This window comes from Tachyglossus aculeatus, chromosome X3 (genome assembly GCF_015852505.1).
Source record: "Tachyglossus aculeatus isolate mTacAcu1 chromosome X3, mTacAcu1.pri, whole genome shotgun sequence".
NCBI classification, from domain to species: Eukaryota; Metazoa; Chordata; class Mammalia; order Monotremata; family Tachyglossidae; genus Tachyglossus; species Tachyglossus aculeatus.
The window spans coordinates 31,776,676-31,803,291 of record NC_052099.1 but is presented as its reverse complement, the minus strand read 5'-3'; the positions used below and the strand labels follow the sequence as shown (position 1 = coordinate 31,803,291).

Sequence of the window (26,616 nt, the reverse complement as noted above, 5' to 3'; positions counted from 1 at the left end):
TTGTCTCTATTCCTTTGTCTCCAGGTAGCTTTCTAGCTATGAAGGTACAGTTCCTGAAGTCCCATGTTTATTCAGATTTCTTAAAACCTTTGGTGTGGAGCCTTGTCAAAGGGCTACTGAAAATCTTGTTTGCTGATTCTGTTTTATCTACATGCTTGTTCACCCTGTCAAAGAACCCCCGCTGGAGTTAGTGAGGTATGCTTTCCCTTTAGAATCCCATAATGTTTTTCCCTTCAGATTGTTGGGCTTTTTCTGAATACCCCTGGATCCTAATCTTAATTATCAGTTCTATACATTTGCCAGCTATAAAAATGAGGTTTCCTTTGTATAGTTGGGAATTAAAGTGACAGACCACCAATTTTCTAGTCCAGTTGCCCTTTGTAATGAGAGGTTATACATTCTTGCCCTGAGTTCTGGAACTTTCCCTCTGAATTCCTTCCGAATCCTCAGGTGGAGGCTATCAAGTCCCAGCAGTTTGTGTGCATCTAAGTTATTATTTGTTAAGCTCTCACCATGTGCCACACACTGGTCTAAGCAGTGAGGTTGATACGAGCTAATCAGGCAGGACAAGGTCCATGTTCATTCATTCATTCAATCGTATTTACTGAGCGCTTACTGTGTGCAGAGCACTGTACTAAGGACTTGGGAAGTACAAGTCAGCAACAGATAGGGACAGTCCCTACCCAACAACGGGCTCACAGTTTAGAAGTGGGAGACAGATAACAAAACAAAACATGTCCCACAAGAGGACCACAGTCTTAATCCCCACTTTACAGATGATGTAACTGAGGCACAGGGAAGTTAGGTGACTCCCCAGAAGGTCACATGGCAGTGGCAGAGCTGGGATTAGAACCCAGGTCCTTCTGACACCCGGGCCCATGATCTCTCCAGTAGGCTGCTTCTCTAATTTTCTCTTAAATTTCCTTTTTGTCCCACCTAACTTTCTATTTGCATCTGACTTGTTCTCCTATTCTCCTCATCCATGGATTCTTTCCCTTTTTGAAAAGATTACATTTGCCCTCAAATGTCCTCTTTGACCCCCAAAGACAATTTAACCACTTAGGGATTTTCTTTGATCCCCTGGCTTCATTATTCTGCAGCAGGGAATGTTTCTACTAATTCTGTTGTACCACACTCTCCCAATTAAACAGTAGAGTGCTCTGCACATAGTAAGTGCTTGATAAATACCATTGATTAATTTCTAAGATACATTTTGCTATAGCCCTCAGGCCTCTAATAAGTCACTATAATAAGGCTCCCATACAGATTGGCTCATTACAGTTCACTTCTTATAATAATAATAATAATCATGGTATTTGTTAGGCACTTACTATGTGCCAATCACTGTTCTAAGCTCTGGGATAGAGGCAAGGTTATCAGATTGTCCCATGTAGGGCTCACAGTCTTAATCCCCATTTTACAGATGAGGGAACTGAGGCACCGAGAAGTTAAGCAACTTGCCCAAAGTCGCACAGCTGACAAGTGGAGGAGCCGGGATTAGAACCCACGGCCTCAGACTCCAAAGCCCATGCTCTTTCCACTAAGCCATGTGGAGTATTATATGTCTACTATCTCTGTTATACTGTTCTCTCCCATGTGCTTAGTGCAATGCTTTACACACAGTAAGTGCTCAATAAATACCATTGATTGGTTAATCGATTGACTGATAATAGTAGGCACCCGAGATTATAAAGTGTCAAGTTGCTGACATTCTACTAGAGATCTTTCTGAGCCTTCCAAATCTTGGACAGGGATGGGTACAGAGGAAATGGAGATGGAGAAATGGAATGAGAATTGAAGGAAACACTTTATGCTTCTGCAAAATGAGAAGCGTTTCTCATCTGAAAATTCTTGTAAATATTTCAGGGGTTTGGGAGCAAAGAAGTCAGTGTGGGAAGACCACTGTAGTGACTGAAAAGCATGCTCAGATGAATGATCCTACGACCCAAACAAATTTATTTCTTGGACTGACAAAACTCTCGTGAGGATTGATAGATGCCTTCTAGATAAAGCTTCACTGACAAAAGCTGACCTCCTCCACGAGGCCTTCCCCAGCTAATCTCTCATTTTCTTTTCTCCCATTCCCTTCTGTGTCACCTTCACACCTGGATTTGCATCCTTTATTCACCTCTCCTTTAGTCCCAGAGCACTTATGTACATAGCCATAATTTCTTTATTTATATTTATATCTGTCTCCCCCTCTAGATTATAAACTCCTCATAGGCAGGGAACATGTCCGTCAATATTGTCCTCTCCCAAGCTCTTAGTACAGTGCTCTGCACCCTTACGTGCTCAATGAATGTGATTGATTGATTGATTTCCTGCTGGCAAATTCTCAGTTTTCAAGAGTTAGCATACTGGAGTGGAATTCACCCTGCTCTGGTCAGAATTTAGACTCCCAACAGTTCCCAAAGAGACCAAGTGTTCTTGGTGGGGTGAAGAGAGCTACACGAGAAGTAGAAGAAATTTTCCAGCCCCAGCAATTTGATCAGCTAGTGACTGAAGCCACAAAAGTGGATTTTTCTCATCTTCTTTCTTCACTGACTTGATTCCATTAGCAGCGCTGAAAGTGATTAACTTTAGATTGGCTCTCTGACCTGACAGCCTCAAGATATCTCTTCCTTATTTTCCAACTTTCCAAGGGCAGGGAATGTGTCTGTTCATTGTTCTTGTGTCCTCTCCCAAGCACTTAGTACAGAGAACTGCACATCATAAGCAGTGTGGCTCAGTGGAAAGAGAACGGGCTTTGGAGTCAGAGGTCATGGGTTCGAATGCTGACTCCGCCAATTGTCAGCTGTGTGACTTTGGGCAAGTCACTTCACTTCTCTGTGCCTCAGTGACCTCATCTGTAAAATGTGGATAAAGACTGTGAGCCTCCCGTGGGACAACTGGATCACCTTGTAACCTCCCCAGTGCTCAGAAAAGTGCTTTTCACATAGTAAGCGCTTAATAAATGCCAACATCATCATCATCATCATAAATGCTCAGTAAATACAATTGAATGAATTAATGAATGTTAGAATAGGCCCTCTCTCACCACGAGGATGGGTGTCTGGAAGCTACCAGCTCACTTTTCCTGAAAATGCCCACCAAAATGTTGAATATTGGTCTGTTCCAGCTGGGTATTTCTTCTGTCCTTTCATCATCATCATCATCATCATCACATGCCTCTTTATTGTTACATTGTACTCTTCCAAGTGCTTAGTACAGTGCTTTGCATACCGTAAGTGCTCAGTGAATATGAATAACTAAATGAATAATGGTAGCATTATATTTTTAAGCATCTACTAGTCGTCAGGCACTGTTCTAAGCACTGGAAGAGATACAAGTTAATCAGATCGGATTTGATCTCTGTCCCACATGGGGCTCACAGTCTAAAAAGGATGGAGAGGACCTGTTGAATCCTGATTTCACAGATGAGGAAACTGAGAAGCTAAGTGACTTGACCAAGGTCAGCAAACAGGCAACTGGCAGAGCTGGAATTAGAACCTAGGTCCAATGACTCCCAGGCTGATGTTCTTTCCACTAGGCCTCACCGCTCCTCTGCTATATGCTATTTTAGTGACATCTTTCAAGAGAATTTTCTTTGGAGATTCTGTGAGGGAGAGAGGACCAGCACTAGAAGGCAGTAGGAAAGTAGAACAGGCGTTTAGTTGTCATTATAACCAAGAGGCCACACACACTCACACACAAAATCTATTCAGGTGTCCAGGTAACAATGAGAGTATAATCATTACCTGAAGGCCAGCAGTAGATTTACTCCAACTGTTTACTCCCAGCATTTGAACTGCGGCAGGAAGTACCCTTGGCTTTAAACAGCACATCCTGTTTTTCAGTTCACTTTGCTCTGAGTGATCTATAGATACAAAACAAAATCAATTAAATGGCTCGTTTCCCAATTAAGCTTCGCCAATGCCAAAAGGTTTAAGAAATATTTAACAAATAGAAGCAAAGTTGCTTTTTTTTTTAAAAAAAAAAATGACGTCTGTAAAGCATTAACTGTGTGCCAGGCACCGTTCTAAGTGCTGCGGCAGATACAAGGTAATCAGGTTGGACACGGTCCCTGACCTACATGGGGCTCACAGTCTTAATCCCCATTTTACAGATGAGGTCACTGAGGCAACAGGGAAGTTAAGCGACTTGTTCAAAGTCAAACGGCAGACAAGTGGCGGAGACAGGATTACAACCCAGATCCTTCTGACTCCGAAGCCCATGCTCGATCCATTAGGGCACACTGCTGTATGCAAATATTGTTCATTGGAGATGAAAGCAGACTCTAAAAGTCCGAAATTGGACTTGGGTTTTTGGGGGGATCTTTTGTATTTTTTTAAACCACACACGCATAGCGGATACAGCACGGACCTGGGGATCAGAAGGTCAAGCGTTCTAGTCCCGGCTCCACCATTTGTCTGCTGAGTGATCTTGGGCAAATCACCTCACTTCTCTGGACCTCAGTTCCCTCATCTGTAAAATGGGGATTGGGACTGTGAGCCCCGTGTGGAACAGGGACTGTGTCCAACCCGATTTGCTTGTATCCACCCCAGCTGTTAGTACAGTGCCTGACTCAGAGTAAGCTCTTAACAAATACCATCATCATTATCATTATTATTCATCTCACATATTCTCCAGGGAAACTCAGAAATCTCAGCCACTGAAGTCAGAGGGCACCTCAGAATACAGTCCTTGAGGCCAAGGACTCTGGCTACTAATCTATTGTACTCTTTCAAGGGCTCAGTACAGTGCTTAATTACATTGATTGATTCTCTGGCTGAGCCTTCATTTCCCCATCAACCCTCCCTCTGTGAATTCAGCTGTGCACTCTTTAAGCACTTTGATACCCACAGCACTTTACCTACATGCTTCTATTTCTATTAGTTCCCTGTCTGTAACTTATATTAATGTCTCTCTCATCCCGCAGACTCCTTAAAGGCAGAGATCACATCTGCCAACTTAATTGTGTTCTACTTTCCCAAGTATTTCAGATGTCATGGGTGCTAATCCCGTCTCCGCCACTTGTCAGCTGTGTGACTTTGGGCAAGTCGCTTCATTTCTCTGTGCCTCAGTTACCTCATCTATAAAATGGGGATTAAGACTGTGAGCCCCATGTGGGACAACCTGATTACCATGTATCTATCCAAGAGCTTAGAACAATGCTCAGTACATAGTAAGCACTTAACAAATACCATTATTATTATTATTTATAGGTGCCTTGCACACAGTAAGTTCTCAACAAATTCCACTGATTAATTGATTGACTGCTAGATTGAATAGGAGTTATTAATGAGAAGAGAAGAGACAAGACGAGAAGAGAAGAGAAGAGTTATTGATCAGAAGCAGCATAGCCCAGTGGAAAGACCATGGGCTTTGGAGTCAGAGGTCATGGGTTCAAATCCCAGCTCCACCACTTGTCAGCTGTGTGACTTTGGGCAAGTCACTTCACTTCTCTGTGCCTCAGTTACCTCATCTGCAAAATGGGGATTAAGACTGTAAACCCCCTGTGGGACAACCTGATCACCTTGTAACCTCCCCAGTGCTTAGAACAGTGTTTTGCACATAGTAAGCACATAATAAATGCCATTATTATTTATTAAGAGAGAAGACAGTAGGGTGATTCCCACTCAATTATTGTTATTATTATGCTGATTAAGTGCTTACTATAATTGTGGTATTCATTGAGCGCTATGTGCCAGACACTGTAATAAGAGCTGGGGTGGATTCAAGCAAATCGGGTTGGACACAACCCCTGTCCTATGTGGGGCTCACAGTCTCAATCCCCATTTTGTAGATGAGGTGACTGAGGCACAGAGAAGTGAAGTGACTTGCCCAAGGTCACACAGCAGACAAGTGGCAGAGCCAGGATTATGGGTCAAGCACTGTTGTAAGCACTGGAGCAGAGAAAAGTTAATCAGGCTAGACACAGTCCCTGTCTCACGTGAGGCTCACACTCTAAGTAGGGGGAAGAACAGATATCCTCATTTTGTAGTTGAGGAAAGTGAGGCACAGATAAGTGAAGAGGTTTGTCCAAGATCACACAGCAGGCAGGTGGCGGAGCCAGGATTGGAACCCAGGCCCTCTGACTCTCAGGCCTGGGCTCTATCCACTAGGCCACATGGCTCTACCAAGGACAGTTCATTCATTCAATCATATTTATTGAGCGCTTACTGTGTGCAGAGCACTGTACTAAGCGCTTGGGAAGTACAAGACGGCAACATATAGAGCCGGTCCCTACCCAACAACGGGCTCACAGTCTAGAAGGGGGAGACAGACAACAAAACAAAACATGTGGACAGGTGTCAGGTCATCAGAACAAATATAATTAAAGCTAGATGCACATCATTAACAAAATAAATAGAATAGTAAATATGTACAAGTAAAATAAATAGAGTAATAAATCTGTACAAACATATATACAGGTGCTGTGGGGAGGGGAAGGAGGTAGGGTTGGGGGGATGGGGAGGAGGAGGGGAAAAGGGGGGCTCAGTCTGGGGAAAAAGTCGCCAAACCCAATTTCCAAGGGGAAAATATAAACTTTCCCCTGGAGTACGAAACCAACTTCAGTTGGGTGTCTCCCACTTTCATTCAATCATATTTATTGAGCACTTACTGTGTGCAGAGCACTGTACCAAGCGCTTGGGAAGTACAAGTTGGCAACACGGAAAGAGTGACAAGGAAAAGTGGGTGGGTGGGGTCCAGGGGCCAGGCAAGACCCGCCCTGGTCTGACTCTGCAAAATGTTTCTATTCCTCTTTGGATGAGATAATCCAAACTGATTTAATCTTACCATCTTCCCTTGGACTCACCTTCAGCCTCATCCTCATCTGCCTGACCTTTCCCTCTGTAATTAATCTTCATTTTGACTTCCAAGGGAAACCATCAAATCTCAGAGGAACTATTATTAGAAACAATACATCCTTGAGGAGCAGTCAAAACTGCATTCAATGGGTTTCCCCAGTGGTGATTACTTGGACTTCAATCCTGTGGCCCTACTTAAAATCATGACACATAGCAAATTGATTTTGAATGGCATTAGCTGAATGTTATCATCCTAACCTTTGCTAGTTGTGTAAGAGCGCATAAAGATCATTTATCTGGATGGGTTTACCTGCCACGATAATGGAGGCCTGTGAGTTTGGAATGCAAGAAGATTGGAGATGTTTCCGGTTATCTTTTTATTTGAGATTCCCGGACTACAAGGAGGGACTATGAGACTGATAGGCACCCTATTGGTTCAAGGCTTTTCTCCCAGATAAAATGACACCTTCTATTAGCTAAGAAAAAGGCCCATTAAGGACTCTGTAGTAAGTTGCAGGGGTGATATAAACTCTTTTTGTGCAAAGAGAACCAACAAGGCCTAGTGGAAAGAGCTCTGGCCTGGAAATCAGGGGATCTGGATTCTAATCCCCATTCTGCTACTTATCTGTTGGGCAAGTCAATTCACTTCTCTGTGCCTCAGTTACCTCATCTGTAAAATGGAGATTAAGAGTGTGGGACATGGACTGTGCCCAACCTGATTACCTCGTATCTATCCCAGCACTTAGTACAGTGATTGGCACATAGTAAACACTTAAGCAGCATAGTAAGCACAGAGAAGCAGCGTGGCTCAGTGGAAAGGGCCCGGGCTTTGGAGTCAGAGGTCATGGATTCAAATCCCCGCTCCGCCACTTGTCAGCTGTGTGACTTTGGGCAAGTCATTTAACTTCTCTGGGACTCAGTTCCCTCATCTGTAAAATGGGGATGAAGACCATGAGCCCCCCGTGGGACAACCTGATCATCTTGTAACCTCCCCAGTGTTTAGAACAGTGCTTCACACATAGTAAGTGCTTAATAAATGCCATCATCATTATTATTATTATTAACAAATACCATAAAAAAGGGGTCATATCTTGCACTTCTATAAGAGCACAAAACAAATACCAAGCTCATTATTATTACTATTATTATAATAAAATTTTCCCAAGCATTTAGCACAATGCATTTCTCCCAACAGTTTTCAGTAACCAGCATTGCTACTACACTAGGGAGTGCTTTTCTCTCCTATAATCAACATCTTGTCGCGGCAGGAGAGTTTGCGTGTGCCGGTGAAGCTTAGAACTATGCCACGGAGAGATATTCTCTTGTCAGGGTTACCCATAATGGAAAGGTCGAAGCCAAAGCGACAGACAAAATTGATTCACCTGTGCTGGGCAGCAGCAGCATGGGAAAGAGTCAAAGACGGGTGATCAAGTGATCAGAATATTGATCAAAGACAAAGCCAGAGACTAAAGTTTTTACTGCGTGGAAGAAGGCGATGGTAAACCACTTCCGTATTTTTACCAAGAAAACTCTACGGATAAATCCATAAAGTGACTATGAATCAAGAACGATTCAATCATTTTATGATGATGAGAGAGTTCTTTACTGACCAGAACAGATAACCGGGAGGTCTTTTAGGCTTTGGGAAATATTCTGGGTAGTGTATTATGTTCCTTCTCCTCTTAAGTGGGATTTGCAATCTTGGCAAATCTCTCATTAAGGAAAACTAGCATGAAAATACTCAGGCCTCGATCTAAACACTGTGGACTTGCTGAGTGTGGCTGTTTCCTCCTACGCCATACCACGTTCTCCCCAGACAGACACACGTGATTGGAAGAATGTTCTCAAATTCTTCCATAGGCTTCTATCTCAACTGCGAAATGAATACACACATTGTTGAGGAACCGACTCATGTAATTGAGCAGATCTGGCCCAGAATAATAATAATAATAGTATTTGTTAAGTATGCGTCAAGTGCTGTTCTAAGAACTGAAGTAGATACAAGCTGATCAGGCTGGACACAGTCCCTGTCCCACTCCCGTTTTTAATCCCCACTTTACAGATGAGGTAAGTGAGGTACGGAGAAATAAAGTGACTTGCCTGAGGTCACACAGCAGACAAGTGGAGGAGCCAGGATTAAAACCGAAATCCTTCTGGCTCTCAGGACTGTGCTCTATCCATTTGGCCATCCTGCTTTCCATGCTACTTCCCAGAAGAAGGTTTATCAGAGGAGTCTAGCCTGCCTCATACAAACCAGCTCCTTCCCTGCTTATTTCATGTCCCTTTCTAAAACCCTACATATATGTTGGCGTAGTTGTTAGAGCATGGGCCCAGGAGTCAGAAGTCATATATTCTAATCCCAGCTCTGCTACTTGTCTGTTTTGTGGCCTTGGGAAAGTCACTTCACTTCTCTGGGCCTCAGTTCCCTCACCTGGAAAAAGGGAATTAAGACTATGAACCCCATGTGGGACAGCGACTGTGTCCAACCCGATTTGCTTGTATCCACCCCAGTGCTTAGTACAGTGCCTAGCACATAGTAAGCGCTAAACAAATACCACAATTATTGTTATTATTATCAACTGTATTGTATTATATCATTATTCTTATTATTATGGTATTAGTTAAGGGCTTACTATGTGTCAAGCACTGTTCTGAGCTCTGGCGTAACTCAAGTTAATCGGGTCGGACACAGTCCGACCATGGGGCTCAGATTCTAAGTAGGGGGAGAACAGGAACAGGCATTGAATCCTCATTTTTCAGATGAAGAAACTGAGGCACAGAGAAGCTCTGTGACTTGTCCAGGGTCACACAGCAGGTTGGCAGAGCCAGAATTAGAACCCAGGTCCTCTGCCTGTACTTTTTCCACTAGGCCACGCTTGTCCTCTCCCAAGTGTTTAGTGTAGCATCTCCTCTCTCAGTAAGAGCTCAATAAATACCATCGATTGAAGAGGTAATCTTTTTGCTCTCCACTTCTGTATTTTTCTGTTCCCCTGTATTTACTAGGGGCAGCTACGTGCTTTTGAATTTTCAGGCAGACTTCTTTAACCACCTTCCAGAGTGGGTGGAGCTTTTTCCGTGTCTTCTTTGGGCTGGTTTCCAAGCTGGGCTTTGTTTTCCTTTCCAGGAGCCTTTATGATCCCATTTCTCATCCTGCTGGTCTTCGAGGGCGTCCCTCTGCTCCACCTGGAGTTTGCCATCGGGCAGAGGCTGAGGAAAGGGAGCGTTGGTGTCTGGAGTTCAATCCACCCGACCCTGAAAGGAGTTGGTGAGTCTCCAAAGCTTTTACCAGGACAAATGCTGGCCAACAAAACCCAGAAAACACAGCAGACAAGTGGCGGGGCCGAGATTAGAACCCAGATCCTTCTAACTACCGACCCTGGGCTCTAACCATTAGAGAACGCTGCTTCTCTAGAGGCTGTGCTGCTTCCTTTCCCAAAGTGGATATCCCCACTGCAAGTCACCCCTCTTTATTCAATTCCTTTCCCTAATGGGAACTCAGGCTCGGGAAGTCAGAACAGGGGGAGGGGGATGGGACCACGGGAGAAGATAGAGAGGAGAGGGGGATAGAGGGAAAGAGAAAAAAGAAAAGGGGAGAGAGGAGAATGGGAGAAAAAGAAATGGGGGAAGGTAAAAGGGTAAGGGAAGAGGGATCAATGAAATAAATCAAACATATTTAATGCACAGTACTGTACTAAACACTCCTCCTCTAGACTGTAAGCTCGCTCTGAGGAGGGAATGTGTCTGCTAATTCTGTTGCATTGAACTCTCCCAAGTGTCTGCTTGTATACACCTCAGTGTTTAGTATATTGCCTGGAACAATGTAAGCACTTAACAAATACCATTATTGTTATTTTTTATGGCATTTATTAAGCGCTTACTATGTGCAAAGCACTGTTCTTATTATTAATGCCCTGCACTTTGTAAACACTCAATGAATACCACTGTTTGATTGAAACAGAAGGAACCTGAGCCTGATATGGAGACTGAGGCAGCTTCTTCTGCTCTGTGGACCTACAGAGTGGGAGGAAGAAAGCTTCTGCCTTTGCTATTATGTCTGTACCTTCTAATAATAGTAATGATAATGGCATCTGTTAAGCACTTATTATGTGCCAGGCACTGTACTAAGCGCTGGGGTGGATACAAACAAATCCATCCCAGAAAATACTATCAAACCAGCAGAACCACTGGAGACTTCAAGTTCTTGTGGACAAGGATTGAGTCTACCAAATCTATTGTTTTATACTTTTCCAAACTCTTTGTTCAGTGCTCCGCACATAGTAAGCCCTCAGTAAATAGCATGGCTGATTGATTGATTCGAACTAATTTACTCCCAAGAACAATTCATGCAGGTTGAAGGCGAGGTGTAGTCTATAGAGTTGGAAATAGAAATAGAAATATCATTTACTTCTAAAAGCCTCTTCCCTTTCTCTCCAGGTATTGCTTCCATGTGTGTATCCTTCATCGTGGGATTATACTACAACACTATCATTGCCTGGGTTATGTGGTATTTCTTCAACTCTTTTCAAGAGCCACTGCCCTGGAGTACTTGTCCCCTGAATGACAACAGAACAGGTATTGATACCCTTGTGTTTGCCACAGAATTAGACTGTAGACTGCAAGCTCACTGTGGGCAGGGGATGTGTCTGTTTATTGTTATATTGTATTCTACCAAGAGCTAAGTACAGTGCTCTGCACACAGTAAGTGCTCAATAAATACAATTGAATGGATTAACTCAGTCAGAATTTGGTTTCCCTTGAGAATCGATAAATCATCCCGGCTTTTAACTGGGTATTTGTCTTTTTAAAAAGAATCCTACTTGAAAACAAATAACCACAAGTAATACTTTCTAGACTGTGAGCCCACTGTTGGGTAGGGACTGTCTCTACATGTTGCCAACTTGTACTTCCCAAGCGCTTAGTACAGTGCTCTGCACACAGTAAGCGCTCAATAAATATGATTGATTGATTGATTAATACTTCCTAATACTTCCACAGTTGTTATGATTATGGATCAGTTCCCAACATGGCTTAGTGGACGCAGAAGGGCCTGGGTTCTAATCCCACCTCCGCCACGTCTTTCGTGTAACCTTAGGAAGTCACTTCACTTCTCTGGGCTCAGTTACTTCATTCGTAAAGATGGGGATGAAAAAAACGTAAAAAAGATTGTGAGCCCAATGTGGCACAGGGACTTTGTTCAACCTGATTAACTTGCCTCTACGCCAGTGCTTGGACCAGTCCTTGGCACATAGTAAACACTTAAGTGCCATAATTATAATTATTATTATTGTTTCTCATTGAAACCAATCATCTTTCCTAAAACGGCTGCTTTCTCGCTTCCCAGGTTACATCGATGAGTGTGCCAGGAGCTCACCCGTGGATTTTTTTTGGTACCGAGAGACTCTAAATATTTCCACATCCATTAGCGATTCGGGAAATATTCAGTGGTGGATCCTGCTGTGTTTGACCTGTGCCTGGAGCGTCCTTTACGTCTGCACCATCCGCGGCATCGAAACCACCGGAAAGGTGCTGAGATTTTCTTCCACATCCAGAGTGGGTGGACCAGGATTTGAAGATTTATCTCTGCCTCTGGGGCTGAGTCTACAGGCAGAGATAGACGAAAATAAGTATCTCAAATGAATTCCTTAAAAATTATAACATTCAGCACCGCTTCTCTTTTCCAGGCGGTTTACGTCACATCGACTCTTCCTTATGTGGTGCTGACCATTTTCCTGATCCGCGGCTTGACGCTGAAGGGGTCGACCAATGGGATAGTGTTTCTCTTCACTCCCAAAGTAAGTCCGCTGAAGGCCTGGTCTGTGGCTGGCATCTCTAAGAGGAAGTTGACCGTGGGCAGAGAATCCTACCCAGAAAGAAGTAGGAGCGTTAGTCTGTTCAAAGATCTGGGAAGGGAGGTTGGTTCCTCCGGATTTTCAATCAATCACATTTACTGAGCACTTACTGTGTGCAGAGAGCTGTACTAAGTGCTTGGGGGAGTCCAACACCACAATATAACAGACACATATCTTGCCCACAATAGCTTTTGGCTCCACCCCTTATCTGCTGTGTGTCATTTAACTTCTCTGTGCCTCAGTTCCCTCATCGGAAAAATGGGGATTCAATACCCTTTCTCCCTCTTACTTAGACTGCAAACCTCATTTGGGTTGTGATTATCTTGTAGCTACTCCAGTGCTTAGTACATACAGCGCTTGACCCGTAGTAAGTGCTTAACAAATACCACAGTTCACTCATTCATTCAATCGTATTTATTGAGCGCTTACTGTGTGCAGAGCACTGTACTAAGCACTTGGGAAGTACAAGTTGGCAACATATAAAGACGGTCGCTACCCAACAACGGGCTCACAGTCTAGAAGGGGGAGACAGACAACAAAACACAGTTATTTTGGTGATAGCAAACCTAAGTCTCTCCCAGTAACTGTTGCTATAAACTGCCAAATGTGCCCACCCAAACCAGAGGTTAAGCTCTTTCTCAGAAGGGAATCTTGAGGGAAGTTGGAGTGCTACTCATAGATTATTGCTGGGACAATGTCTTAATAATGCATAATTTGGGTAATTATTAGGCTCTTTCTAAGTGCCAAACCACTGCACTGAATCCTGAGATAAATGGGATATGGCCCCTCTTTCACACAGCGCTCAGTATTGAAGAACGTGGAAGGGAAGGCATCTTATCGTCTTTTTGCCAATGAGGAGGATGAGGCACAGAGAGGTTAAGTGACTTGCCCAACATGTCACAGCAGGTCAAGGGCAGAGCCAGCCAAAACTGGGATGAAAATTCCGGACTTGTTATTCCCAGACACGTGCGTCTTCCTCTTTCTCTTCTTCCTCTGCTTCCCCCATCACTGGAACCCAGTGATTTGTCCACCTACCTCATTAAGTATTGACCCCTGTCTACTTGTTTTGTTTTGTTGTCTGTCACCCCCTTCTAGCCTGTGAGCCTGTTGTTGGATAGGGACCATCTCTATATGTTACCTATTTGTACTTCCCAAGCGCTTATTACAGTGCCCTGCACACAGTAAGTGTTCAATAAATACGATTGAATGAATGAATATGATTACCCCAATGCTTAGTAGTGTTTGACACATAGTAAGTGCTTAAAGAATGCCGCAATTATTTTGGTTAGGGAACCAGGTCTTTTTTTTAAATGGCATTTATTAAGCGCTTACTATGTGCAAAGCACTGTTCTAAGTGCTGGGGAGGTTACAAGGTGATCAGGTTGTCCCACGGCAGGCTCACAGTCTTAACTCCCATTTTACAGATGAGGGAACTGAGGCATAGAGAAGTGACTTGCCCAAGGTCGCACAGCTGACAATTGGCAGAGCGGGGATTTGAATGCGTGACTTCTGACTCCAAAGCCCGTGCTCTTTCCACTGAGCCATGCTGCTTCTCTGGCTTTTCTTAGTCACTGCTGTCATTGACTGCCAAAGTGTCTGCCCAAACCAGAGGTCAAGCTCTTTCTCAGAAGGGAAACTTGAGGGAGGTTGGAGTATTTTTATTTTTTTTATAATGGAATTTATTAAACGCTTACTATGTGCAAAGCACTGTTCTAAGTGCTGGGGAGGTTACAAGGTGATCAGGTTGTCCCATGGGGGGCTCACAGTCTTCATCCCCATTTTACAGATGAGGTAACTGAGGCACAGAGAAGTTAAGTGACTTGCCCAAAGTCACACAGCTGACAAGTGGTGGATCCGGGATTTGAACCCATGACCTCTGACTCCAAAGCCCGGGCTGTTTTCACTGAGCCATGCTGCTTCTTATTTTGGTGTTGTGTGTGTGCTTCAGACCAGCTGCTAGGCTCTACTGTCTCCCATCCCAACTTCTCACCAACCCTACAGAATCCCACAGATGGAACTCTTTCTGCAGTCATCAAAACCTGTTGATGCTTATTTCTGCTTCTTCTTCTTATCCTTACTGAGGATAAAAAAAATCTTGCCCTTAGAATGAAAAAAAGCCCATTCTGTTACTCAAGTTTGCAGTTAGCGCGAGTCTGTCTTTACAACCACGAACTGCTTTAGTCGCTTGATGTGTGTCGCCATCGCATTGGAGCTGGTAGCGGTGTCCTGCACACCTCACACTGGATTATACCTGGAAACAACCAAACAGGCAGGTGGAAACACCTTGGGGAGAAGCATTCCACACGCCAGACTCAGTGGCCCACATCAGAGCACCTTCCTTCATTATAAACAATCCCCGAAAGCATTCCCGCTACTTGTATTTTTGCTCAGGGGTTTTTCCCCCTCAGATGACAAAATGGTAGATGCTGTTTTGATCATATATATATATACATCTACACACACACAAACACTAGGCCTGACTTTCCCCTATTGTGGGTTTGTGAGAGAGGCAGAGATGTCAAGCAATGGCCTTGCCGATACTCACTGCTCTCTCCACAGCAGAATCAGCCAGCCAGTAGCCACTGAGCGTCCGCAGGGTTGGTGGAGGGAGAGGAGCGGGACAAGATCTCCCATTCCCTCTAAGGTGGGCTGCCTGACCGTCTGACCGTCTTCCCTTTAACTCCGCAGATCGAGGAACTGACCAATCCAGTCACGTGGCTGGATGCTGGAGCTCAGGTGTTCTTTTCCTTCTCCCTGGCCTTTGGAGGACTCATCTCCTTCTCCAGCTACAATTCCGTGCAGTGAGTAGCTATTCCGGAGGCGCCGATTTTGCCGGAGTTGATAACACAGAACCACGGAGAATGATGATGATGATGATGGTGTTTGTGAAGAGCTTACTATGTGCTAGAGAAGTAGTGTGGCTCACTGGAAAGAGTGAATCCCAGCTCCGCCATATGTCTGCTGTGTGACCTTGGGCAAGTCACTTAACTTCTCTGAGCCTTGGTTACTCATCTGTAAAATGGGGATTAAGACTGTGAGCCCCATGTGGGACAACCTGATCACCTTGTATCCCCCCAGTGCTTAGAACAGTGCTTTGCACATAGTAAGCGCTTAACAAATATCATTATTATTATTATTGTTATTATTAAGTGCTGAGCACCAAGTGCCGGGGTAGATACAAGTTAATCACGTTGGACACAGTCCCTGTCCCACATGGGGCTCACGGTCTTAATCCCCATTTTACAGATGAGGGAATTGAGGCACAGAGAAGTGAAGTGACTTGTCCCAGGTCATACAGCAAATGAGTGGCGGACCGGGATTAGAACCTAGATCCTTCTGATGCCCAGGACTGTGCTCTATCAACTATAATAATTATGGTATTTGTTAAAAGTGCTTACTAGGTGCCAAGAACTATTCTAAGCGCTGGGGTAGATACAAGGCAATCAGGTTGTCCCACGTGGGGCTCACAGTCTTAATCCCCATTTTACAGGTGAGGTAACTGAGGCACAGAGAAGTGAAGTGACTTGCCCATGGTCACACAGCAAACAAGTGGCAGAGTCAGGATTAGAGCCTACGACCTCTGACTCCCAAGCCTGGGCTCTTTCTGCTAAACCACACTGCTTCTCCAGGCCGTGCTGTTTCCCGATGCTAATTAAGGGCCAAAACCACCTCCCTCCTGTCCAGCATTTGTGCTCTGGCAGGGGAGATAATTTTTTTTATGATATTTGTTAAACACTATGTGTCAAACACTCTTCTAAGTACTAGGGTAGGTACGACTTAATTAAGTCGGACACAGTCCCTATACCAAATGGGGCTCACAGTCTAAGTAGGAGGCAGAACAGGAGAACTGAGGCTCAGAGAAGTTAAGTGATTTGCCCAAGGTCACAAAGCAAGCAGTCGGCAGAGCCAGGATTAGAACCCAGGTCCTCTGTCTCCCAGGCTCATGCTCTTTCCACTGCAGCTTCTCAGCTCCTCAGATTGCCAGCCCACTCTGAACTCTCAACAGTAGATTTCATGCAAGAGTCCATGTAAGGATGGTTTGCCGATTCTGTTATACTGTGCTCTCCCAAGCGCTTAGTACAGTACTCTGGCACATAGTAAGTGCTCAGTAAATACCATTGATTGATTGATGTCCTGGGCAAGGAGACAGCGCTTCCCCTGGGTTTATAAAATGGAAGTACTTTGAACTTCCAAAATCTTTCTCAGAACTTAGCATTTTGGGGAAGAATTTATATCATCATCAATCGTATTTATTGAGTGCTTACTGTGTGCAGAGCACTGTACTAAGCGCTTGGGAAGTACAAATTGGCAACATATAGAGACAGTCCCTACCCAACAGTGGGCTCACAGTCTAAAAGGGGGAGACAGAGAACAAAACCAAACATACTAACAAAATAAAATAAATAGAATTGATATGTAATAAATAGAATAGATATGTAGAATGTATATCTGTATGTAGATATGTAGAATTTATGATATGTATGTATGTATGATATGTAGAATTTATATCCCATACCGGACACACTGAAAACTCCCGCGATCGCTATACTAGTGTTTGAAGTGAGCTGAAGTTTGTCTCTTGATTTACAGTAACAACTGTGAGCGAGATGCCGTGATCGTGTCCATAATCAACGGTTTCACGTCAATTTATGCCGCGACCGTTGTCTATTCCATCATCGGCTTCCGAGCCACAGAACAATATGACGAATGCTTTCATCAGTAAGTTGTTGCTCGGCTCTCCGGGCTGCCCTCAACTCATTTCCATTCTAGTGGATCTTGGCTGCGTCTTCCATACACGCTTTGCTCTTCCAGTGCTTTCTAGCTGTACCTTAATCTCATCTACCTCGCCGCGGACCTCTGGTCCACATCCCGCCTCTGGCCTGGAAAGCCCTCTCTCCTCATATCTGACAGACAATTTCTCTTCCGTTTCAAAGCCTTATTGAAGGCACAATTCCTCCAAGAAGCCTTCCCTGACTAAGCCCTCTTTTCCTTGTCTTCAACCCCCTTTTGCATCGCCCAAACTTACTCCTTTTATTCATTTCCCCCTCTCAGCCCCACAGCACTCATTTCCATAACTGTAATTTATTTATTTATATTAATGTCTGTCTCCCCCGCTAGACTGTAAGCTGAGGGCAGGGAACGTGTCTGTTATATGGTACTTTCCCAAGCACTTAGTACAGTGCTCTGCAGGCAATAAGTGCTCAATAAATATGATTGACTGACTGTTTAAATGCTCACTGATTTATCCTAATTATTATTAATATTCATAGTATTTATTGAGCACTTACCATGTGCAAAGCACTGAACAAAACACTTGGAAGAGTACGATATAACATCAGACACATTCCCTGCCCACAACAAGCTCACAGCTTACTTGACTTATATATCCCACTTATGAGGTTCTAGTGAGACTCCTAGTTTTTTTTGCCTTCCATACATGCTTAAAGGCTTACTGATTTATCCTTATGTGGTTTACATAACTGTGCCCCTTAATCCCATGATTTATGTTTCCCTCTTGCAGAAACATCCTGATGCTGATGAATGCATTTGAATTGCCAGAGGGTAATGTCACTCAAGAAAACTTTGAGGAAATGCAGAAATTATTGAACTCGACCAACCCTGTTTTATTTGCGAGCCTTAACTTTCAGACCTGTGACCTCAATTCCCTTTTGTCCGAGGTGAGTGAACACTCCGGCTTCAGCATCACGCTGTCAACTGTAGCCCCAGGCAGTACTGTCGAATGGTGACCAAGTCAGGATGGCATCCTCCATAAACCCGGGGCTGTTCAGGATAGTTGTAGTACAGGTGTAAGCGCTTAGTACAGTGCTTGGCATACAGTAAGCGCTCAATAAATACGATTGAATGAATGAATGAATATTGTGTCAAGGTATATGGCTCCTAGGAGTCTATGAGAAAGCTCCAAGGTTGAGGGATTTACAGGGTGGCTTGGGATTTGAGGGCCAGGCTAGGAGACATCTGATTCTCACTCTCTAGTCCTAATGAGCTAGGTCAGTGGAAAACCTTTGGAGCTCCGGAAGGCTTACGTCATGTTAAATCTCACAGGAGTGCTTTCCCCCTCCTTTTTAAGAGGTCTGTGGGGGAGGAAAAGTGGACAAGGTAGAACCCGGCCAGGGATGGAACTCTCCTCCTCAGATAACACCTGCAGCTGGAAATAAAATCACCACATCATGTGGTTCTACCTTCCCAACATCAATAAAATCTGCTCTTTCCTCTTCATCGAAACAGCTACTATGGTGACCCAACCACCAATAGATATTATCCCGCCTTGACTACTGCATCAACTTCCTTGCTGACCTCCCTACCTCCTTTCTCTCCTCACTCCAGTCCTTACTTCACTCTGCTGCCCGGATCATTTTTCTAAAGAAAGCATTAAATCCACGTCTCTCCACTCTTCAAGAACTATCAGTGGTTGCCCATCCACCTCAGCATCAAACAGACACTCATCACCATCCACTCTAAAGCACTCAATTAGCTCTCGTACCTCACCTCGCTGATTTCCCAACACAACCCAGCCCTCACACTTCAATCCTCTAATGCCACCTTATTCACTCTATCTTGATCTCACCTATCTCGCCACTGACCCCTTGCCCAAGTCCTCCTTCCGACCTGGCATTTCTTCCTCCTCCATATCTGACAGATCACCAGTCTGCCCACTTTCAATTCCTTATTCATTCATTCATTCAATCATATTTATTGAGCGCTTACTGTGTGCAGAGCACTATATTAAGTGCTTGGGAAGTACAAGTTGGCAACATATAGAGACGGTCCCTGCCCAACAACGGGCTCATAGTCTAGAAGGTGGAGACAGACAACAAAGCAAAACATGTAGACAGGTGTCAAGTCGTCAGAACAAATAGAATTAAAGCTAAATGCACATCATTAACAAAATAAATAGAATAGTAAATATGTACAGGTAAAATAGAGTGATAAATCTGTACAAACATATATACAGGTGCTGTGGGGAGGGGAAGGAGGTAGGGTGGGGGGGTTGGGGAGGAGGAGAGGAAAAAGGGGGCTCAGTCTGGGAAGGCTTCTTGGAGGAGGTGAGCTCTCAGTAGGGCTTTGAAGGGAGGAAAAGAGCTAACTTAAAATCACATCTCCACCAAGAGGCCTTCCTTAACTAAGGCCTCAGTTCTCCTACTCACTCTCCCTTCTGTGACACTCATGCCCTTGGCTCTGTTCCTTTGAAGCACTTGATATTCACCACATCCTAGTCATCATCATCGATCACATTTATCAATCATATTTATTGAAAGCTTACTGTGTACAGAACTCTCTACGAAGTGCTTAGGAGAGTACAATAGCACAACCAAGTTGGTAGATACATTCCCTGTCCATGACGAGCTTACAATTATCAATATTTAAATTAGAGCCTACTAAATAAATAATAAATAAATAATGATGGCATGTATTAAGCACTTACTATGAGCAAAGCACTGTTCTAAGTGCTGGAGCACTGTTCTAAGAGCTTGTGCTTGGGAGTGTTTAATAATCTAATATTTCTTATCATGTCAGTCGCTGGAGTCACGGAGATGGACTGCAACCAATCGAAATGAGAAAACTGCATCAAAAAAATATCCATTTTACAGGCTCTCATCCTAGGAGAAGGAGGAAAGAAAATTCAAATTACTGGGGGGGCATTCTTCATGAGGGTTATGAAGAAGGGTGTTTCTGAAAGTTGAAATCTCTGTAATTTTCTCTGCAGGGTGTGGAAGGAACTGGGTTGGCCTTTATCGTCTTCACCGAAGCCATCACCAAAATGCCAATCTCCCCTCTGTGGTCCGTTCTCTTCTTCATCATGCTGTTCTGCTTGGGCCTTTCATCTATGTTTGGAAATATGGAGGGAGTGCTTGTACCTCTGATGGATCTCAAGGTTTTCCCTAAAAAATGGCCCAAGGAACTCCTGACAGGTACATAGGTTCCTGATGCTTCTACACACGCTGATTTCTACGACCTGTAGCTGCCATAGCTAATTATGCTGTCCCGTTGGAATAAGGGACATAACTCTATATTTGACCTCAACTGATGAGTTATTTGAAGAGCAGTTTTCACCCTGGAGTCCAATTTGGGATTCTTAAACTCGAGCTACTTTGCAAAGAAGTCTCAGTTGCTTTTTCCAGAGTGTTGAAGCTTAGTACTAAGTGCTTAGTACAATGCTCTGCCCACAGTAAGCGCTCAATAAATACGATTGAATGAATGTTGGAAGCTCTCTGCTCCCTCAGATCACTAACCCAATTTCAAAATTTTCCAAGTCAGGTTTTCTCCCTTGCTGCAACTCAGAGGAGTCAATTCGGGTCAATGGGAATCTCTTCATCACCAAGTTCACAGACCTGGAACCATGAAATACTGCTGTGTTCAATTTTTAGGTTGGCGGGGGCAGAGACCCAAGTTCAGAGCCTCTCGCCCGACTTAATCCCTTCCCCCATATTCTCTGTTTGTGCCACAGGGCTCATCTGCCTGGTAACCTATTTGATTGCCTACATTTTTACCCTGAGATCTGGCCAGTACTGGCTGTCTCTCCTTGACGGCTACGCGGCGTCCATTCCTCTGTTGATCGTGGCGTTCTGTGAAATGTTTTCGGTGGTCTACATCTATGGAGTCGACAGGTATGAAATCAGAGCGGACTTGGGGTTTACGGTCCGAAGATTTAGGAGGCAGGTAGGGCGAAATGTCCTCAGAGAAGTCACGGGCCGTCTCTGTGGGCTAGCCTGATCCCTGGTGGGAAGAACCAGAATCCCACCGGAGTCTTTAGTGTTTGAGGAAATTGTCCATGTTGAGTTTAAGGAAAATCTCGATGGGAAGAAGAGGAAATTGACTCATAAGAGTCAGTGAGTGCTTTACCCCCGGCACAGTCAAGAAGCCAAGGAGTGGACTGTCCAACTGGTGTTAATAGCATCCAGAAGATAGGAGAGATATTAGAGGGAGAGGACCAGGGGGGGAATATATGCCCTAGGTGGTCTCGCAGGAGAGATATCCACTCACCATGTCAGACCAGACCACACTGAAGTAGCCCTGCACGCCCTTCCTAAATCAATCAATCAATGGTATTTATTGAGCACTTACTGAGTGAAGAGCCCTGTACTAAGCGCTTGGGAAAGGACAATACAACAGAATGGGTAGATGTGATCCCTGCTCATAAGGAGCTTACGGAGGAGATGGACATTAAAGTCGACTGGGGATCAGGGAAAGGGTAGAGTAAATGCTCCTAAAAGCCGTACATTCACTGATATGGAATTCTGGAAGTGCAACCCAGGATATTTTGGGTTATTCTCGCTGATGAGAACAAAAGAGTAAGCCATCGATGAAGTGACTTTAAGAAAGTAATGGTCCCCTCTGATCTTTTGTTTTTAGGTTTAATAAGGACATTGAATTTATGATTGGTCACAAGCCCAATCTCTTCTGGCAAGTGACATGGAGAGTCATCAGCCCTCTTGTCATGTTAGTGATCTTCTTGTTCTTCTTTGTGGTACAAGTCAATGAAGAACTCCGGTACCTGATTTGGGACCCCGACTATGTAAGTACCTCCCCCTTGGGTGGGGAGGGGGGAGAGGGTTGGGGCTGGCCTGTCCTGACTGGAGGAAGCAGGCCAGCCAATCAATCAATTATTAGGGCGGGCAGAGCACTGGAGGAGGCTCCTGGGAGCATGCAATGAAGGATAGAGCACAGAGCATGGGCCTGGGACTCAGAAGGTCACGGGTTCTAATCCTGACTCTGCCACTTGCCTGCTGTGTGACTTCTCTGTGCCTCAGTTAGCTCATCTGTAAAATGGGGATTGAGAATGTGAGCCCCACCTAGGGCAGGGACTATGTCCAATTCGATTTGCTTGTATCCATTCCAGCTCTTAATGCAGTGTTAGGCATGTAATAAGTGTTTAACAAATACCATCATCATCATCATTGTTATTATTATGTAAAAGACTGGGTCCTTGCCTTCCAGAATTTATAGCCTAATGGGGGAAGCAGGGAAATTCAGATTATATACATATACACCATAGGAATAACAGGGACAATTTAGTGTGGCTAAGTGGATAGAACACGGGCCTGGTCGTCAGGAGGACCTGGGTTCTAATCCCAGCTCTACCACTTCTCTGCTGTATGACCTAGGGCAAGACACTTCACTTCTCTGTGCCTCAGTTACCTCATCCGTAAAGTGGACTGTGAGTAAAGTGGACTGTGAGCAACATGGACTGTATGACTGTGAGCTCCACGTGGGACATGACCTGTGTCCAACCTGGTTAGCTTGTATCTACCCCAGGGCATAGTACAGTGCCTGGCACATAGTAAGCACTTAACAAATACAATAATAATAATAATAATGATAATAATAATGATAATAATAATAACAATGGAAGCAGGTAGGAGAAGGGGTCAGTGTTCAATTTTCATTTCCCTATGGCTGATTCTCTCTTGCCCCTGCCCCTCAAGAGAAGTATTTTTTTAAATTTTAATGGTATTTGCTAAGTGTTTAGTATGTGCCAGGCACTGTTCTAAATTCTGGGGGAGAAGCAACTTGCCAACTTGTACATCCCAAGCGCTCAGTACAGTGCTCTGCACACAGTAAGCACTCAATACATACGATTGAATGAATGAATGAATGAATGAACAAGTTGATCACATTGGACACAGTCCATGTTCCACATGATGATGATGATGATGGCATTTGTTAAGTGCTTACTACATGCAGAGCACTGTTCTAAGCGCTGGGGGGAATACAAGGTGATCAAGTTGTCCCACATGGGGCTCACAGTCTTAATCCCCATTTTCCAGATGAGGGAACTGAGGCTCAGAGAAGTGAAGTGACTTGCCCAAGGTCACACAGCAGACATGTGGCAGAGCCGGGATTCGAACCCATGACCTCTGACTCCAAAGCCCGGGCTCTTTCCACTGAGCCACACTGCTTCTCACACTGAGGCACAGAGAAGTTAAATGACTTGCCCAAAATCACACAGCTGAGAATTGGCAGAGCTGGGATTTGAACACATGGGAACAAAGTCTTATTCCCCATTTTACCGCTGAGCTAACTGAGGTCCAGAGAAGTGAAGTGACTTCCCCAAGGTCTCTCAGCAGACAAGTGGAGGAGCCTGGATCAGAACCCAGGCCCTTCTGACTCCCAGGACCATGCTTTAACCACTAGGCAATGCTGCTTAAAATCCTACCCCCGTAATAATAATAATAATAATGGCATTTATTAAGTGCTTACTACGTGCAAAGCACTGTTCTAAGCACTGGGGTGGTTACAAGGTGATCAGGTTGTCCCATGGTAGGCTCACAGTCTTAATCCCCATTTTACAGATGAGGGAACTGAGGCACAGAGAAGTTAAGTGACTTGCCCAAAGTCACACAGCTGAGAATTGGCAGAGCTGGGATTTGAACCCACGACCTCTGACTCCAAAGCCCGTGCTCTTTCCACTGAGCCATGCTGCTTCTCCCGTAACTCACCGGCATTCCGTCATTTGCTTTCCAGGAGGAATTCCCCAAGTCCAAGAGCATTCTCTACCCTAACTGGGTGTACGCTGTCATTGTCATTGTGGCTGGGACCCCATGTCTGGTCATCCCCGTCTTCGCCATCTACAAAGCCATCAGGAATCGTTGCCAGGAACAAGACGACCGGGGAGAGCTCTTTGCGACTTCTTCTTTCCCCTCTGTGAACGGAGATCTAAAGAATTAGGCTTCGGGCCAGTGGGATCGGGATCTTAATTGGATGAGGAAAAGGAATAAAACCCAAAACCACAACCCAGCAGGACCCTGGAACACCAAGGGCTGGGGCGGGACACTGAGGCCCTGACGGAGACTTCCTCTCGGCGGAGTGGATGGTCTAACTAGCTGGACCCGGAAAACAAGGGTGACTACATTACTTTGCCAAGGCTAACTATGGTTGGACGGCTCCGTGGCTGCTCTTAAATCACTAAGCACCTCTGGAACGGGCACCGATTAAAAGACTTAGCCGCTGAGGTCCCTCACAGAGTCTGCTGTGTTTGATTTCCTAGTGGACCACTGGACAGATGTGGTCCATGTGAAACAACCTTGTTCTTCAAGGGCTTCTCTTAACCCACCAGCCTCCCTGCTTCCCCTGGTTCCTAGCTGAAGAGCCAAGGATCCTTGCTTATAGAAAGAACGGTATTTACCATAGAAATATTGCTTGCTGTAGGATCTCCAGTCGCTCTACTGGCATGAATTTCTACTGGGAATCTCCCTCCACCCAAATAATAGCCTCTCCACTCCAGGGAGACCCTTCTCTCTCCAGTGTTTAGAACAGTGCTTTGCACATAGTAAGCGCTTAATAAATGCCATCATCATTATTATTATTATTATTCTCTGTCTGTCGGTCAGCCAGAAATAGCAGACAAGGAAGAAATAGCAGAGCTATTTGAGAAGTTCGAAGGAAATCTGGTGCCTGGGCAGAGAGGCAAGCAAAGAGAACCTGGCTCTTCCCCTTCCTCTTCCCATCCTGCCTTTAATCTCCAGATGCTTCATCCATCTGGCTATGGAAGTTCTCAACTATTTTCATGGGGAAAAGTTATCCTACCTCCCCTGCCTCCTTGGAAGCCCTGCAGGCTCCAGGATCCAGCTTGGGCTACCTCAGGGTCCCTCCTCTCTCAAAGGAAAATGATAGGATTTGATGAAATGGGATTTCCTGTCCCCTACATTTAATTCAAATCTATTCTGTGGGAATCTCAGATGCCTCAGGGGTACCCCAGAAAAGTCATCCAAATAATTTTAATAGAGATGGTTCCCTCCCTTCCTCACCCTGCGTAGTCGTGGTAGAAGCAGTACTAATTGTAGTAGTTGTGCTAGTAATAGGTGGTATCAAGCAGTTCAGTAAGTGCTTTATTTATTGAGTGCTTGCACTGTGCAAAACACTTTAGTTGTAATAGTAGTAGTTGTAGTAACAGTGGCATTTATTGAGCACCTACTTGGCGTATTGTGCAGTTCTGGTTGCTTGGAAGGCCCAGAATAGCAAAGTGATATGCTCCCTGACCACAGGAAACTTTCACTCTCACTGGGGAGATAAACCTAACAATATTTATAATGAGAGGTCAAAGATAAGTAATTGAGCACTGTAAGTAAGCTTCTTCTGTGAGTGTATAATAAGATTCTGGGGCCGGAGTTTTTCTCCAGAGAAATATTGCTTCTTTAAAGGACAGCTATGGGGGAGAGAGAGGGGAAGGAAAGCTAATTCTTTCAATTTGGTCTATCTTGGGTCATTGGTTGTTTCATGCAGAGGACTAAGAACAGCCTAAAAAGAACTGAGACCCTGAAATGCTTGATATTTTTTTTCCAATGCGCCTAAGTTTCTTTACAATCCAGTTGGTGAATAAATGCTAGCAGCTCTTAATCATTGGCTCCATTCTCTATAATAGATAAACAATTAAGCAAAATCCTCCTTTGAATAATTCCAAGAAGAAAATATCTGCGGAGATTTATTGAAGAGATCATTAACACTGAGGTAATAATTGACTCCATATGAATCTCTGGTCTGATTTCCTTCAATAACATCACCATAACCATCCATACCACTCTACAATAACCATCTATATTAACCATCCAATCCCTAAACGGGCCTCAAACACCCTAGGCAATTTCACGTTGGGAAAGTTATGTACCCAGAGGGTCCTAAAGCAGCTTGGAGGCTTTCTTAAGGAAACTAGTTATTATTTCAGGCAGTCAAGGCAGCTCATATCTGGGATTCTGAAAAGCAATTTGTTCTGAACGGGACCTTCAGAAAGTAACTATGATACAGGGTTCAAACTCTTCGGGAAAGAGATCATCGGACACTGGGGTCTGAGCTTGCTTACTCTCAGGAATTTAAACCTTCTTCATTTTCTCCCTTCTGTTTCTTTGCGACTTGGCTCCAGTTTTTTTTGTTGTTGTTGTTTCTTTTTTGGGCTTTCTTTTTTTATTGGTACCGTAAAGTGCTTACTGTGTTCCAGGCACTGTACTAAGCAATGGTGTAAA

The 26,616-nt window shown here is 44.4% G+C and overlaps 1 protein-coding gene across 1 annotated transcript in view; it reads left to right on the top strand.

The window, feature by feature from the left end:
- Positions 1-24,620, top strand: part of SLC6A19 (solute carrier family 6 member 19) — a 30,828-nt gene extending 6,208 nt beyond the window's left edge. The window contains exons 2-12 of the mRNA XM_038770367.1: positions 9,916-10,056; positions 11,226-11,363; positions 12,133-12,314; positions 12,473-12,583; positions 15,329-15,441; positions 17,231-17,359; positions 18,162-18,318; positions 20,367-20,571; positions 21,108-21,267; positions 22,013-22,175; positions 24,125-24,620. Coding sequence (XP_038626295.1) covers positions 9,916-10,056; positions 11,226-11,363; positions 12,133-12,314; positions 12,473-12,583; positions 15,329-15,441; positions 17,231-17,359; positions 18,162-18,318; positions 20,367-20,571; positions 21,108-21,267; positions 22,013-22,175; positions 24,125-24,328 — 1,703 coding nt within the window. The 3' untranslated portion in view covers positions 24,329-24,620. The remainder of the gene's footprint in view (positions 1-9,915; positions 10,057-11,225; positions 11,364-12,132; positions 12,315-12,472; positions 12,584-15,328; positions 15,442-17,230; positions 17,360-18,161; positions 18,319-20,366; positions 20,572-21,107; positions 21,268-22,012; positions 22,176-24,124) is intronic.
- Positions 24,621-26,616: the final 1,996 nt, after the last annotated feature.